At 34.6% G+C, this 15237-nt stretch overlaps 1 protein-coding gene across 1 annotated transcript in view; it reads right to left on the bottom strand.

Annotated features, from left to right (window-relative positions):
• LOC118747594 overlaps positions 1–15237 on the bottom strand; it is a 111469-nt gene that overhangs the window by 74646 nt on the left and 21586 nt on the right. Inside the window, exon 3 of the mRNA XM_036481645.1 lies at positions 3129–3439. Coding sequence (XP_036337538.1) covers positions 3129–3439 — 311 coding nt within the window. The remainder of the gene's footprint in view (positions 1–3128; positions 3440–15237) is intronic.

Raw genomic sequence — 15237 nt, 5'->3', positions numbered from 1 at the left:
TTTTCGGCCCAGTTAACGATTGTTGAATACAAAAAAAAAATAAAAAATGAATTACCACCCCTTGCATCACCAGGAGTGGGCCTAGTAGTGGCGCTATTTCCTTTAATCAACCGACACGTTGGCATAAATTCCATCGTTTGCCTGAAGGAAATTATTGCATATGGCTCGTTGGTTTGGTTGGTTTGGTGGAAAGTCTCTGAGATAAACTGTGACAATACAATATTAAGCAGGGTGCAAATATAGGCCTGCATTGTGACCTCATTTGTTCAGAAATTTTCTACAGCTCCCACATAGCAATGGGAAAAGTAGTAATGCATTACATGCGTGATTCTCATACTGTTTACTAAGTAATCAGCAATCTAATGTTTTATTGATTATTTTTTCGATTACCATACATTACATTTTCTCACTGAGTTGTTAAGTTTTCTACAGGACACAATATAAATACATACTTGTGTTGCATGTCTGAGTTTATAAAGTGCGCATTCATGTTCATTTGTCCGTAAGTTCGTCTCGAGATTTTCGCAACAATAGAAAGTAGTAATATCATTTACAACAACAACTCAACAATAACAGCAGATTTGTTGTCCCCAGTGCAGTACATAGATTGAAATTTTCCAAAAAAGCAGAGTATATTTGTAAAGGTTACACACTTTGTTATTGGCAAGCATTAGTTGTTGGTTGTCGTCTGGTTCTGGTGCATGCAGCTTTGTTTTGTAGACAACAGAGTTTGTTTGTCGCAAAAGCTGTGATTTTGTGCAACAAAGTTATAGCATTAAAATCAAATAAACGCAATATTCAGAAATAAGCACTCGCATGTTTGTATGCATATGTGCTTTAATGGACAAAATTTAATATGAATGTATTTTTGCAGGAGTTGCAAGCATTTGTGTGTGCGAGTAGAAACAAAAACCCAGGATTCTATCGATCGACTTTCATGTGGACAGACGTATGGATATTACCTTGACATTTTTGCTGCAAAGGTACGTACATATATGTAGGTATGTTCGATTACACATTTTGTTTAAAAATTCAATTCATGCAGCCAAGCAAGATCACGTGCAGTCTTCGATGCATGTAACTAAGATTTAAAATAAAGTCATTTGGAAAATGTAAACTTTTGTTCTTTTGATTCCAAGTTTCTAATGCAATTAATGCATATTTCACATTTCCTTTTCAAATGCACTTGTAAGCAAAAACTTTGTACTTTTTTTATCAAAGATATGCAGAATGGAAGATGTTTTGACGGGGTTTAAATGAAAGTTAGAAAGTAATTTTTGGTCAAAACACTATTAGGAAGTGTGTAAAAACAAAACAAATTTTCACAGTTATACGACACGCATGAAAAAAATACATTTTTTAGGAATTAGTAATGTAAACTCAGAAGATTCAGATACCCAGAAAATAATTGAGCGAAACCCATTTTGACTTTGAGTAGAGTTGGCCTTCAACAGAGAGCCATGTACACCGGCGTTTATTCCACGTTGGATGTTGGTGATAACATGCCTCTAGTGTCTGGTGGCATTCCGTTGATAATACCACATCTTCTTAGGAAAGGATGAGATGCCAAGAGATTGAGCTGGGTCATAGGTCTGGAAATTATGTTCCGTCTGCTATCCCCATTTATAACAAACTACTTTCTTAGAAAGTAGCAAAGAGCACTGGTGCAACAGCTCTGGCTATGCTCAACAGGACTACCTTGGGTTAAGTGCTCACTGAAGGATTTTGCCTAAATAGGTTCCACGTTCTATTTTGGGCACCAAAAGGGAAATGGGACAAATCAGAAGTATTCTCTCTCCAGACTGAAAATTGAAACCAAAGCATTTGGTCTAGCGATGAATAAAACAAAAAACACAAAGGAACTCCTGGCAACAAATATGAGAAGGTTTTGGGGGCCTTTCGAGAGCTATTTTACGCAAAATCTATGGCCCTGTTTGCAAGACGACAAGTGCCGATGGAAAAGTTGTACACATGGATGTAATGCTTTGGTGAAAAGATCCTTCGACTTTGCAATCTTGTATGCACAACAAAAGCAAGGACAAACTGTGTGATAACTGGCCTAACAGAGAATGAAAAATTCGAGAAGTTTTCTTTCGAAGTATTGAAATACAGCAACGGCTGCGCAGGCCCTCTGAAAGTATTCAACTCGGAACCGTCTGGTGGTAGCAGATAAAGGGGGAGCTTCCCACTGCGTTGGAAATATATAATTATATACAAAATATATAATGGAGAAGCACATGGCTTAACTTGGCATTTCCAATTGGCGTGAGTTGGCACAGAACAGAAGCGACTGGCGCGCTTTCTTGAAATTGGCCTAAATCGTTTAGGAGGTTACAGCGCCAAATAAAAAGAAGATATAGCACACGATCATCAAAAGTGACACAATTAAAAATGTAGCATTTTTGAGATTAGGCGCTAAAAATGTACACAGAGTAAAAAATAGTAGGAATGTAAAGATCTTGCAGTACAGCTTGGCTATTAGATATTTCACACGTCAACCATATATTCTGTCTGACATAATGGTAATTTCGTTTCTACCAAAAAATTTCGCCTTTTGATTGCATCTTTCTCTTTTTATGTTCCACAAATTGAAATATTTTTACGTAAACCTCTTCAACCAATATCCCTGGTTCCGATGGCTCAAACCTTCAATACATATTAAATTCAAGGATATCCAATGTTATACGTAACTTAACACTCTGTACCCGAAAACAAGACGGCATATCATATCTAGTATCCCTAAAGGCAATCGTACGCAATGTTTAATATTTACCCTTAAATCGCTTAGCGTGTATCAAATCGTAGTTATAACCACCGACGACAGTGCGCCCCTGTGGTCATCAAGCGGGTACAAGGCAATAATTTCACACTTTAGAGCTGTTTTTGTAATAATATTCCTGTTACTTTTAACTACAATTACTACAAATTAAATTTATTCCGCTTTTGTTTTTGCATAACAATTCGATTTGAATTTGCAACACTCCTCCAAGCAACAATCGTTATTCACTTCCATGCTGCATTTGATCTTTCCCAACACTTACTTATCACCTCTTGCTTCGATCTGCCCACAACCACTACACATACAAACTCTCACTTCTGCGCTTTAAAAATTCGAATTTCACACTTACCGCATCTTCGTTCTCCTCCAGCTTACTATAGCTGGCGCAATCCTCGCACACACGCTGCTGACACTCGAAGCACGTCTTGTGATAGTCGTCGGGCTTGAAGGATTTCAAGCATACACGACACGCCCCCGCACGCCGCCCTGGCTCATTTTTCGATGAATTCGCACTGCCTGTGCTGCTGCCGCCTGTTGTGTTGTTATTATTGTTATTGTTCTGATTGGCCGCATAGGCGTCCTGTGACTGCTGTTGATAGCCGCCGCCATAGCTGCTATCCTCGCTGGGCGCCAACGAGGGACGTGGTGACATTTTATTTACTGCAAATGAAAGAAGTAATAAAAATAGTAAATAGTGCATGGAATAATGGAAGAGCTTGTAAGAGTTGGGTAAGTGTGAGAACACTTGCATGAAAATCAATTAAAATAAATTTTTTTAATTTTTCTAATGGACTTGGTAGTTGTTGTGTGTGGATTTTGTAATGACTAAAATATGTTGGCTTTCGTCAGAAAGGTGTCCGCATAAAATTGGATTGAAACTACTTATTTCAATAAAAGTCTTATAAGAGTATATTTAGAGGGTTGGCAGCGGCCACATAGAGTAAGGGTAATTTACGTGAACCTTTTTTAACAATTAAACTTTTCTTAAAAAAATCACACTTAATACCTTTCGAGCCATAAAATGAAAAGAATTAGTTAATTTAAACAAAAACAAAAACAATTTTTTTTTACTTTAATAAACGATAACTAGTACACTATTCAGTTTTATAGAATTTTATTAAATAAAAATTTTTGTAGTTTTTTTTTAGTAGTTTTACTTGTTTACTTGTTGTTGTAGCTTGCTATGGTTTTTTGCAAAATATAGGCGTTGCATATTTTGCAGTGATAGGAAATGTTGCTTCCCATGTATTTTGTTGTTGTCTGTTCAAAGCGTGCGTTCCAAGGTTTCGCAAAAACTGAGCAGCTAAAAGAAGATATTGAGAAGATTCAGTTCACGTACTTCTAAAACCATTATCAGCATTAAAAGTTGCATTATTGTCAGCCTAAGAGGATTTCTGCATGGGAGCTACTTCAAGCTTCCTAGTAAATTCATCCCACATTTCCCCATTTATTTCCAGCAGGACAAAACTATTTTTATACATTTGCTTTGATGGATTTTTTCACTTTTTTTATGTATTAGAGTATGGGGCCACTTAATTCAAATCATCATTGAGGTTTGAAAAATCAAATATGGTGGACAAATTTTTAAAGATTTATTAAATTCGCACGAAACTTGTTACTTGGGAGTTTTACGTAGTATTTAGACGTTTTTATGGCAGCTGATTCCGAATCTCAAAGTAGGTTTCAAAAGTTTTAAATAATGGGTCCATTACGACGGCTTTCGAATTTAAAAAGTTAGTGAATTTTAAAAGGACATAGTGAAAATTTGACATGTATTAAACAGAGTTGGCAAAAGTTGGCTATCATTTTCTGTGTTTGTGTAGTTTATGTGCTAAATAATAACAATGCGTTAATAGATTTTTGGTAAAGTTCGGCACACTTTTTTGCTGCTATTTTGCACGTTATTTTCATAATTTTCACTACTATTTAGAAAAAAATAGATTTAAACAAAACTTAGGGTGCTCGATACGCCTCTAGCGAATTCTAAAAATTTTAGGGAATTTCTGGTACGCTCAGGACCGTAGCGTTTACAGGTGCAAAATGCAAAAAATGGGCCTTCAAATAAATTCTAGAGTGGAGACGCGTACCCATTAAAAATTCCTAGGAAATTATCCTGGTCCTGGTATCGATTTGAAGACTTTCGTTTTTAGTATTTCGTCTCGCTGGAATCTCCATTCATACCACGGTGTGTCGTCTATTTTCGTTTAGCTAAAATAGTCGACGTTTACCTTGCTTGTCAATGCCGCATAGCGCACTAAAGTGGCCTCGAAATAAGTCATATCAGTGTAGTTATTTTTTTCTTTACATCTTTTGTGTGCATTCTTTCCTGTTCAGGTAAAATTGAAATGTCGCTAATTCGAAAACCTCTTTAACTCCTTAATTATGAATTATCGTGACTCCAATGTATGTGAAAAAATGTTGTTTAATTATTGGCTAGTTGGATGCAGCATTGCCTAAGTATGATTCATGATAGAATTTCTGTGCACTTTCTTTTGCAAGCTCTGAAATCCTTAATTGCCGAAAATTATTATTATCGTTATTAATGTAGCTTGGTCTAGAAATCATCTTATTTCATCCACGGCGAATTTGCATACATCCTTCTGGCTTTGTGTGTAGTAGAGCCTTAATGTCCGATTAATGTACGAGTATCAACTGTGCGCTGAATCAGAGACATTGAAGGATTACTTTGTTATTGTAGCTGCGGCAGCGAATTTAAGTGGCGATACAAGAAAATTTAGAAATTAGGGAAGCATCTTGAATCTCATAGAATACCCCCGCTCCTGTGCAAGTTTTTTGAATTCATCAGTGAAACGGGGCAATAGAGTCCATTTCTCTCGCTCATTGTCCAGTTCCTCCTAGAAGAAAAGGCCATCCGCTAGTTTTTATCACTATTGAAAGACGTTTAGATATGTCGCGGCAAGACGTAATCTATAGGCAGCTGATTTTACGTCGGACTTACAGTATAATTTTTGTAAGAAAATATTATTAATATATGTACTCAAGTGTATGCCATAATCAAATACATCAATTAGAAAGATACTCAGGTATTTATTTATATGTAGCACGTAAATATGTCAAATCACATTTTTCGCAGTAATGATGATAAATCCAATATTTTGGTAAAAAATGTTGTTGCTGAACTTTGCTGACAGCGGATAGCGTGGGAGAAAATTGGCAACACACACACACACGCGAATATACAGTAGAGCCGCAGCCAACAGCAAAGCTTGTGGAAAATAAATGGATTTTTAATTGAATTAGACGCGTTCATCAGCAGACATACTAACATACTAAAGTAAATAAGTACACACACGCGTTCATTGCCTGTTGCTCACTGCATGTTTTTTCACTAAATTATTTATGCATTTGTTTTCTATTTGTATGTGTATGTGAATGTGAATGCGAGTAGTTAAATAAAATGTGTCAAGAGTTCAGGTCATGTGAAAAAGTATGCTAAACTGCAGTTGACAGCCATCAACCGTTATCATTTAATCAAATCACTGCCAATGTTAGTGAGGCCAGAGCGAGTGAGACAGAGAGAGAGAGAGAGAGAGAGAGAGATGGATATTGTCAACAGCCACATTAACATGTCAAAAACTTTTAATTGAACAATTAGCCAAAGAGGAAAATACTAAACTTTTATATGGTTTTTAATAGGAATTTAACATACATATGTATATAGCTGTATGTACAAGTATATTTGTGGAAACTTAACGCATCAGCGAGCATTCCACGAAACAAAAAAATGTATTTTCATCGCCACATCAATTAGTTTTTCAGACGAATTTTTCAGCAAAAATGTATTTTATTTAAAAATAAAATTAGCATAGATTAAATCGATCTCCCATTTGGTTTCATTTTATGATACTTGTATATATATAATTTACAACAACAGTAAAAAAATATCATTTAGCGTTCTTTTAGCGGAAATATATTTTATATATGGGGCGTTCCACGTCAACCGGAACAGTAAGATGGTCGAAGTTTTTTGGAACGGATAACAAAGTTTAGGGTCCTCAAATGGTGTTGTCTAGATGTCCTTCATTGAAAGCAGTGTAGCAAGAGACACCATGGCTTCTAAAGTAAATGTAAATTGGATTTTGCTTTAAAACTTTTGTGTTTCTGGTAACGAATCTTAGACCTTATTCAAAAAATCAAAAATAGTGAATCCAATATGGCAACAAAAAAAAAACTAAAATCTCAAATTAGGAAAATTCAGAATGGCGAGCCCAATATGGTAGTCAACAAAAAAAAAAAAAAAAAAAAAAAATTTTTTTAAAAAAACATATAAAAAAACCAAAAAAAAAAAAAAAAAAAAAAAAACAAATTAAAAATAAAAAGGGGGACCCGAAAAGGGTAATAAAAAAAAAAAAAAAAAAAAAAAAAAATTGTTCTTAAGATCGCTGATTACGAACCTCAAATCAAATTTAAAAAATTCAAAATGGCCGATCCAAACGCCAAGTGTGTACTTTCGAATTAAAATTCCCACATTTTAAATTTTCTTTGACCAAGAAAATCCGCGAGTATCAAGCTTGGAGTTAAAATGTTGAATTTGTAAATAATGGACCTCCCCTTGGATTCGCCATTTTGAATTTTTATAATGCGGCAGCAGATCTGTATGCAGCTAGCCAAAAAGTGCTTAAAAGAGCATCCCTTGATCTATTTTATTAGGCTTTGCAAATTTTTCTAATGATATTATCTGTCAGCTCGTGAGTTTGATTTTCCAAAATCGTCACACTGTCTTCAAAGTAGCAAGAGTGTACAAAAAAAGCTCTGTTCCGATTAGCATGGAACTCCCCATATATAATTTAGCAAAGAAATCTAGCTTTCAATCAATTTTATTTAATCATATATATTTTTTACAACAACAACAAAAAATTCTTAAGCATTATCAATCATTTTCATCTCTGGTAAACAACGAAGCTTATACTCGGACTATTTGAACATTCTACCCACAATGGAGCGTTCCTAAATAATTTATTAAATAGACAGAAACTGCTTAAAGTAATAGCCATTAAAAGCACTTATGTATATTTATAAAAATATGTTAAAATTACAATTGAAATTGATGTTCCTGACAAATATGATATGTGCCCGGATGAAAAAATATTTAAGTGCCGTTTGCTGGCATTAAAAACCGTTAACAGTGACATTTAGTATGATGCTTCGCTTACCACTCTAATTATAGCTTTGAATATTTAATAGCGGCCGCCATGGCGTATACGTCACTTAGTCACGTTCTGACAACAGAGTTTTGCTTGCATTAACGATACGTTTTTTCGATAGTTTCATTTTTTTCTCAATTACTGCATAGTGGCATTTGCTGTTTTTTCGTTCCATTTCTTGGACTTGGATTTGATACTTAGCCGTTAAAGTATTAAATGCCAGGACGTGAGTAGTGTTTGTTACAACAGCGATTTAGCGGCACAATTTCCAGCGATCAGTCAATTTGCATAAATGTTTTATGTAAGCAGTGATTTAGTACTGTTAGATTATTAGAGCAGAATTAGAGGAGAAACTCCTAGCAATTATTATTATTATTATGAAACAGTTTTGATACGCACTTCGTTGGAAAATGACGAGCAAGGTATGCTGGGGCAGATTTATATATGACTTAAATCTGGTAGAAGCAATTCCGTGAGGTTTTTGGAGGTTAATTACGACTAAGAATTTTCAACAAACTTCACCTAAACGCCCAGCTGAGGAAGGTCGATTCCTTCAAAAACCTCTGAAATTGCTCTTGTGTCAAGCTGAGGTCTGACGTATAGTAAAAGAGTTTTTGCGGTCTTTAGAGTTACAGAAGCATATATTCAGATCATATTTTGCTCCTTATGGGTGCAGAGTTTATAGCTGGCTATTGGGTCGATTTTCAAACTACGGACTACTTTAATTAGTCAACGATAACATGATGACTGAGCGTAATGTAAAGGGTTGACTCTTATCGCCTCCACTCCATCCAAATCGGAGTTATTTAGTCTAAGGGTAGAGCGATATCCGTCAATTGATTTGATTAATTGTTTTGTGAGTGGAAGTGAGATTTTGACACGTTTTCCTAGGGATTCTTTAAAACAGTGGATATTACAGTATTGATGCCTAAGTATCTTGAGGCTTTATTGAAAAGCTCTTGCTCTTTGCGGTACACTTCATTAATGCTTATGAAAGATATACAACTGAGCATCACTCAAGTCAGATATAGTCGTACTGATCTGTATGCACTTAATCGGCTCTTTAGCACTATCACATTTTCGATATATGAAAATAGGTTTATTTCTCTTTCTTTGCACTTAAGCAACGCTTAAAATCAATTAACTGCATATTAACAAGAAAATCCCATTCAGTTGCTTACGATTAGGCGTTGAAATTGCGCTGCACGATAAGTGCCATAATTGCAGTGCAAATGCAGTTTCCGTTACAATGTCGACCTTAAGTACATATTTGCGATTTTTCTTACTTACTTATGGAAAATAATGCCAGTGCAAACGAGGATATAAAGAAAAAGGCACGGATAACAAATGTGTGCTTTGCATGATGAACGCGAACACAAATATCAGCGACATAGCGTCAAGTTAGAGAAATAGTGTGGTGCATAGCTGGAAAAATAAATCATTTTCACGCTTGTCACGAACCGACTCAAACATACATGCAAACGTGCTTACCAGCTAGGAAAGCTTATGAGAGCAAGCATGAGTGCGGAAAGCGCTCGAATAGCTGAACAAACATTGTAGTTGTAATTGTTGTTGTTGCGTTTGCATTTTTTTTTTATTGAAAGCATGCAAAGGCACCAAATCTATGGAAGAGTACTAGGAATCTCGCTTATGCACGCTTTTTCGTTCAAATAATTATGATTACATACAAATTGATTAGGATAGCGTTCCGTGTTTGCTCAACGCATTGGTCGCTTTCATTTTCATACAAACATCCTATTCTTTGGCGCCGATGTTTAATTGAAAAATCACGTATGACAATCTGAAATAATGCAAGCGATATGTTGATCGAGCGCAAACAAAAGGCAATGGCGTCATGCACGTTGGCTGTTTGTATTCTTTGCTATTTTTAGGAATTTAAATTTTTTTTATATTTGTTGATTACATTTTGCAGAACCGTGTTTCGTTGAGGGACTCATATGTATATGATAAACATAGTGCCAGCCAGCAGTGTTGCAATGAGAAAAATTAATAAATTGTTTAACAGTTAGTTGCAGCTTTTTTGCATAATTTTCAATGGGATATCGGTAAAAAAAAAGCTGCAACTAACTTTACAGTCCACTTTATTTTTACTATGGCTACGGGCCAATTTCTGTTCATGTAAGCAATATACATTCTAGATGTGAACCTAATCTGATCATACGTTTGGGTTTTCCAAATATCTCGACTGCTGCGCCATCTATCGGTACATTTTTGTGTGGATTTATTGCTCTTAATATAAGTAGGACAGGTTCTAAATATGAACCACATCCGACTATAAATGCCGGTATTACAAATATCTCGACTCCTGCGCCACCTAGCGGATTAGATCATCTTTCATACTACATTGTCATCGGGTTCTGAGCTAAGTCTGCAGTTTCAAGCCGGTAGCTTATCGGGAAGTTTGTTATATATTGATTGCAAAACTCCAAGACATACATACATACATACATACATACATACATACAAGTGAAGCTAAATAAAAGCTTGTAAAAATAAAACTTCGTTTTTATGTAAAAATTAAATTTTTAACTAATGAGTTTCGAGTTTTTTAATGCAAATTGCTAAAAATTCTATAATATGCATGTCATCAATAAAACTAATGGCCTTATTCATAAAAAATAAAGTAGCTTTAAAAAAGGTTTATAAACTGAAAAATGTATGAAAACGTCATTTTATAAAGCTCTTTAAACCTACTTTACTTTTTATGAATAAGGCCATAAGTCTGTATTTGCTAAAGAAATACGAAGCTTATTTAAAAATATCGCATAATTATTGGAAGGCCTGTGTTATTACCCTGCAGGGGAACCACTAACTACTGAACCAAATTCTTGATTCCGTACTACATCTTTATCGCCAAAAACGAACCAGTCCGATAGTGGCTAGATCCCACACCAATAAATACCAATTTGTTATTCAAAGCTGAGTTTTAGCATTACAAATATCCTGCCCGTCAGTGTGGGACTTTAACCCGAACTAAACCTCCTACTGTCCAAGTAACAATCCCCCCCAGTACCACCGTCAAGTACTTCGCCGCGAAGTGTTTGATTTCAGTCTCACGAGTTGTTACATTTTTCAAAAAAAAAACATGTTTTTGGTCGAAAATGGTGGCACACTTATCTTAAACAATGCATTATCTTCAGTATTGCATAAAGAACAAGATTCCATTGCGAAAATGTATTTGAATGAAAACTTAAAAAAGATATGCTACAAATTTCAAAATAAAACAACATGTGTTCATGCACTCGTAGTGGTGTGTGTAACATTAACGCTCCGCAGCCCCATACACCGCCAGCTTACACGTTTACTTGCACGCCTTAACTTAAACGTCATATTATTCAAAAGTAATTAAATATTGGCGTGGAATATTCTTCTACAGTGTTCTTCACGAATATATAGTGTATATTCATTTTTTCCTGGTATAACAATTTCAGAATGAATTGCCAATAAAAATTGTAAAATGTGAATTTTTTCTTTCGCAAATCGTCGTCATATTATAATCAATGTAATTTATTTTTATTTGGTGGTACGCTATTTTTATTACTCCTGATTGGTTTGTTTTGGCAAGAAGAACATCTTCACCGGTAAATGTTGACATTTTGTATTATCTTAAACTTTTAAAATGAAAAATTGTTATACATCAAAAATTAAAAAAATAGCGGCACACCAACCAACCAACCAACTTTCATCGGCTTTAATATAAAGATTCTATTTTAAAACTTCCCAGAGTTATTAATGAAAAACAATTATGATTTTGCGATTGACGATGAGTACTTGTACTTGTTTCTGGAACCCAACTAGTTGCCGCCCTTTCATGGTCACCTTTCATCATAACGTCGACTACTGACTCTGGCGTAAACACCTGTCTAACGGTTAGGCTCAATAGGTCCATCTGCCGAATGAATCGAGGGCATTCAAAGAGTAGTGAGAAGAAAATGTGGCCTCATGGCTTGCTTATAGATATGGTTGTGTTGATTGGTGTTAAATTCGTGTATACAGAGTGGTCTACTAAAAACTGGAAATCTACAGAATGGAACTTCTTTGTCCTTGTAATTATAAAGCCACCAAAAATAACAGCACGATCTTCAAATTCCAAACCTTTGAGGAGTACCACGTTCGTTGAAAATCACTCTGTGTCGAAAAAGCTGGCTACGCTGCAAGTCAAACCAATGTTGTTCCTACTTTTCTTTAAATATTACTTATAGCCCAATTCTGTATCGGTGACAAAAATTTGTCTACTGACAAATTTAAACTTTTTCATATATTTTTCCGTAATAAAAACTGTGACAAGAATTTTTCAGTAATACAGAATAGAGCCGTTAATAACTTTGTTGTGAGGAAATATTCCTCATCATTAGCACAAGTTAAAGAATCTAGTTATGTCTAGGCCCAAAACTCTGGGCATAAGTACAGATTTTTAAAGACAATAAAAATGACCACTTATATGCCTACAGTCTACTTTATTTAGGTCTAAAATAAGGCTTTAAATTGTATTAAATTCTTAAGACTTTTGGCGAATACAGTTTCACTTTATCTATTGTACTATAACAGATTCAAAGTCTTATTGTACTAATGTTCTTTTTCAATAAATGAAAGGACAATAAAAAGCGTAGTACCTCCTAAAAGTAGTATGAATAACGAACATTTCTATTTTCTCCTGCTACAATTTTTTTTTGTTGTTTTTAAAAGCTATGCAAATTTAAACGCATTCCTTTTTTTTTGCAGTACTATTTTATTTCTTCCAAGTGGACAAGGTCACTTGCAACCAGCGACCGCTTGCTTTCTAAAAGTTCATATCTCAACAGCGGTGATGTACCTTTCTTGCATAAATTATTTTTAGTGCAAGCGTAAATGGGTTTTGCATTTTTAATGCCACTTTTTTTTCTTTACCTAGTCAAAGTGCATGTTAACACTCGAGTGTAATTTGAAACAATATCTATGTACAAGTATTTCTAAGCACGTAAAACCTGCCCGCACTGCCCTAACCAACCAGTTGGGTCTGGTACATTTTACATATTTTTTGTTTGTCCTTACACTCCTCCTTAGGGCATTGGTCTCATTTGGTTGGTCGTACACAAACGTCGTCCGTTACTTTTGTGCGAACGCTCTTAGCAAAAACAAAGACTGACCTGTCGGCAAAACAAGTAAAAATTGTGTACTTTTGTATGCGAACATGAACAAAAATATGGGTTTTATACCTATGACATACATGCATACATTTAAATATACATATCAACAATGTAGAAGTGAGCGTTAAATGCACTTTCTAGATATCTAATAGCGTTTTCTTTTCTGCCAAAAAATGTTGCCTTCTCAGTGCCCTCTACGCATAAATCCTACGGAGAGGGCAATGAAAAGGCAACAGATTTTGTAGAAAGGAAAACGCCACAAGTATTAGTGAAAATTCTGGTCACCTTGCTCGCTGGTTGTTGGTGGCTTGTGCTTGCAGCCAAACAGTAAACACCCAGAACACAATATGTATGCCAGCATGTAACTAGCTGAGGACCTAGTGCAGATTACGTATACGCACTGTTTGTCAAGTGTAGATTAGTTCAGAGATTTGAGTGCAGTACATGCACATGTAGATAACTTGCACGACTAGCACCAAGGCATTATAAATTTATTTGGCCACTGTATTTGTGTGGATAAATGCTTTTTTACAGTACAGAAATTGAATTTTAAGAACTAGTGAAGATAAAACACTTTAAGGGTATGAAGTGTGATCTTTATACGAAAAGAATTGGTTGAATAAAAAAGTTTAAGCAATTTACTTTACTCTTTTTATAGAAATGGTTTAAGAAAAAATATTGTGATCACTTAAAGCATTTCTGCGTCTAAAAATTAATTCTGAAAAAATGTCGCTTGCGTAATTTTCGCTGTTGCACTTTGTTGTCAGATGAATTGATAAGATTACGTAAATGAAAAGGAAAAGCCCTGAGGTTGAACAACAAAAATCAAAATAAAGCTACGTATGTATATCAAATCCAAGAGTCGGTAGTTTGCACGCATATTTTCCAAATTTTTAGAACTTAATTGCACAAGACGCACAAAGCAACAGTATTTACAAAAATATTTTTGAAATGTAAAAATCAGTACAAAATCAATAAAAAGCGCACTGATTTCGGGTTCTTAAAAATCAAAAAAAAATATAAGAACATGTACTGATTAAATTAACACATCTGGCCACACTATCTCTAACTGACATTAAAAGATACTGAAAAGTGTTTTTTAAGACATGAATTTTTTTGGAATTAAAATACAAATAGCGAAAACAAATTCTAATTAAATAAAAATTGTTTAATTGTTTACATAGAGTTTGTAAAAAAATATATTTCATGAAAATTTCAGGATATTTTGAGATTAGTTGTAGGAATTGTATAAAAAAATAGCAAAAAATTTATGACCTTCGTTTGTTTTTTAAATATATTATTTTATATAGCCCCAAATATCTCAATTTAAACGATACCATTGTTTAATTTTTTATTTCGAGTTAAAAAAAAAATTATTTCAAAGCTCAAAAATTCATATTTATATTTAAAAACATCTTAAAAATTTCAGGATATTTTAAGATCAGTTGGAGGGAGGTACTGTAAAAAGAAAATTTTTTAAAAATAAATTTTTTTTTAGTCCTAAATATTTTCTAGCTTTAAAACCTCACCAGAAGACTTTTTGTAGCTATAATAGTTATTTAGATATTCAAAAAATACATTGGTCATATTGTGGTTGTCGATATCGGCTTCGATGTAATTTTTTCATCAAAAAAGAACCTTGGTAAGTCCAATTTTTGATGAAAAAATTACATCGACGTCGACGTCGACAACTATAATAAGACCGAATAATTTTCCAACTTTTTCTTTTGGTAGAACTTTGTTATATGGTAAAAGAAAGGTGCTGAGCAAAATTCATCCAAATCAAGAAGGTTCGATTCCCACTATTTCGCTACACTCAAAACCGACCCCGTTTTAGGCACTATTTTACATTTATATCGGCGAACGTCCCAGGTGGGCGACCTTATATGGCGACGAAATATACAGGCAGCTGCAAAAATGGGACATAAAAAATCATTCCAGCTTGCCAAGAAAACTGATACCTAGTCGTAATTCTATCTGGCAACGCTAGACAGCCTAACCTTACTTAACCTAGCCTAACTTAAGCATTTCCTCAAAACGGTAACTAACCAATTTGTTTGCTCTTAAACACTAGTCTTTAAACCAAGGGAGGAGACCAGACAGTATACTCACTAATTGTCATTGAGAACCGGTTGTCAGATGCTCT

This window comes from Rhagoletis pomonella, unplaced genomic scaffold (genome assembly GCF_013731165.1).
Source record: "Rhagoletis pomonella isolate Grant_MI unplaced genomic scaffold, Rhpom_1.0 Rhpom_scaffold_00012, whole genome shotgun sequence".
NCBI lineage: Eukaryota > Metazoa > Arthropoda > Insecta > Diptera > Tephritidae > Rhagoletis > Rhagoletis pomonella.
The sequence above is the reverse complement of the archived record's forward strand: the minus strand, read 5'-3'. Positions and strand labels throughout refer to the sequence as shown.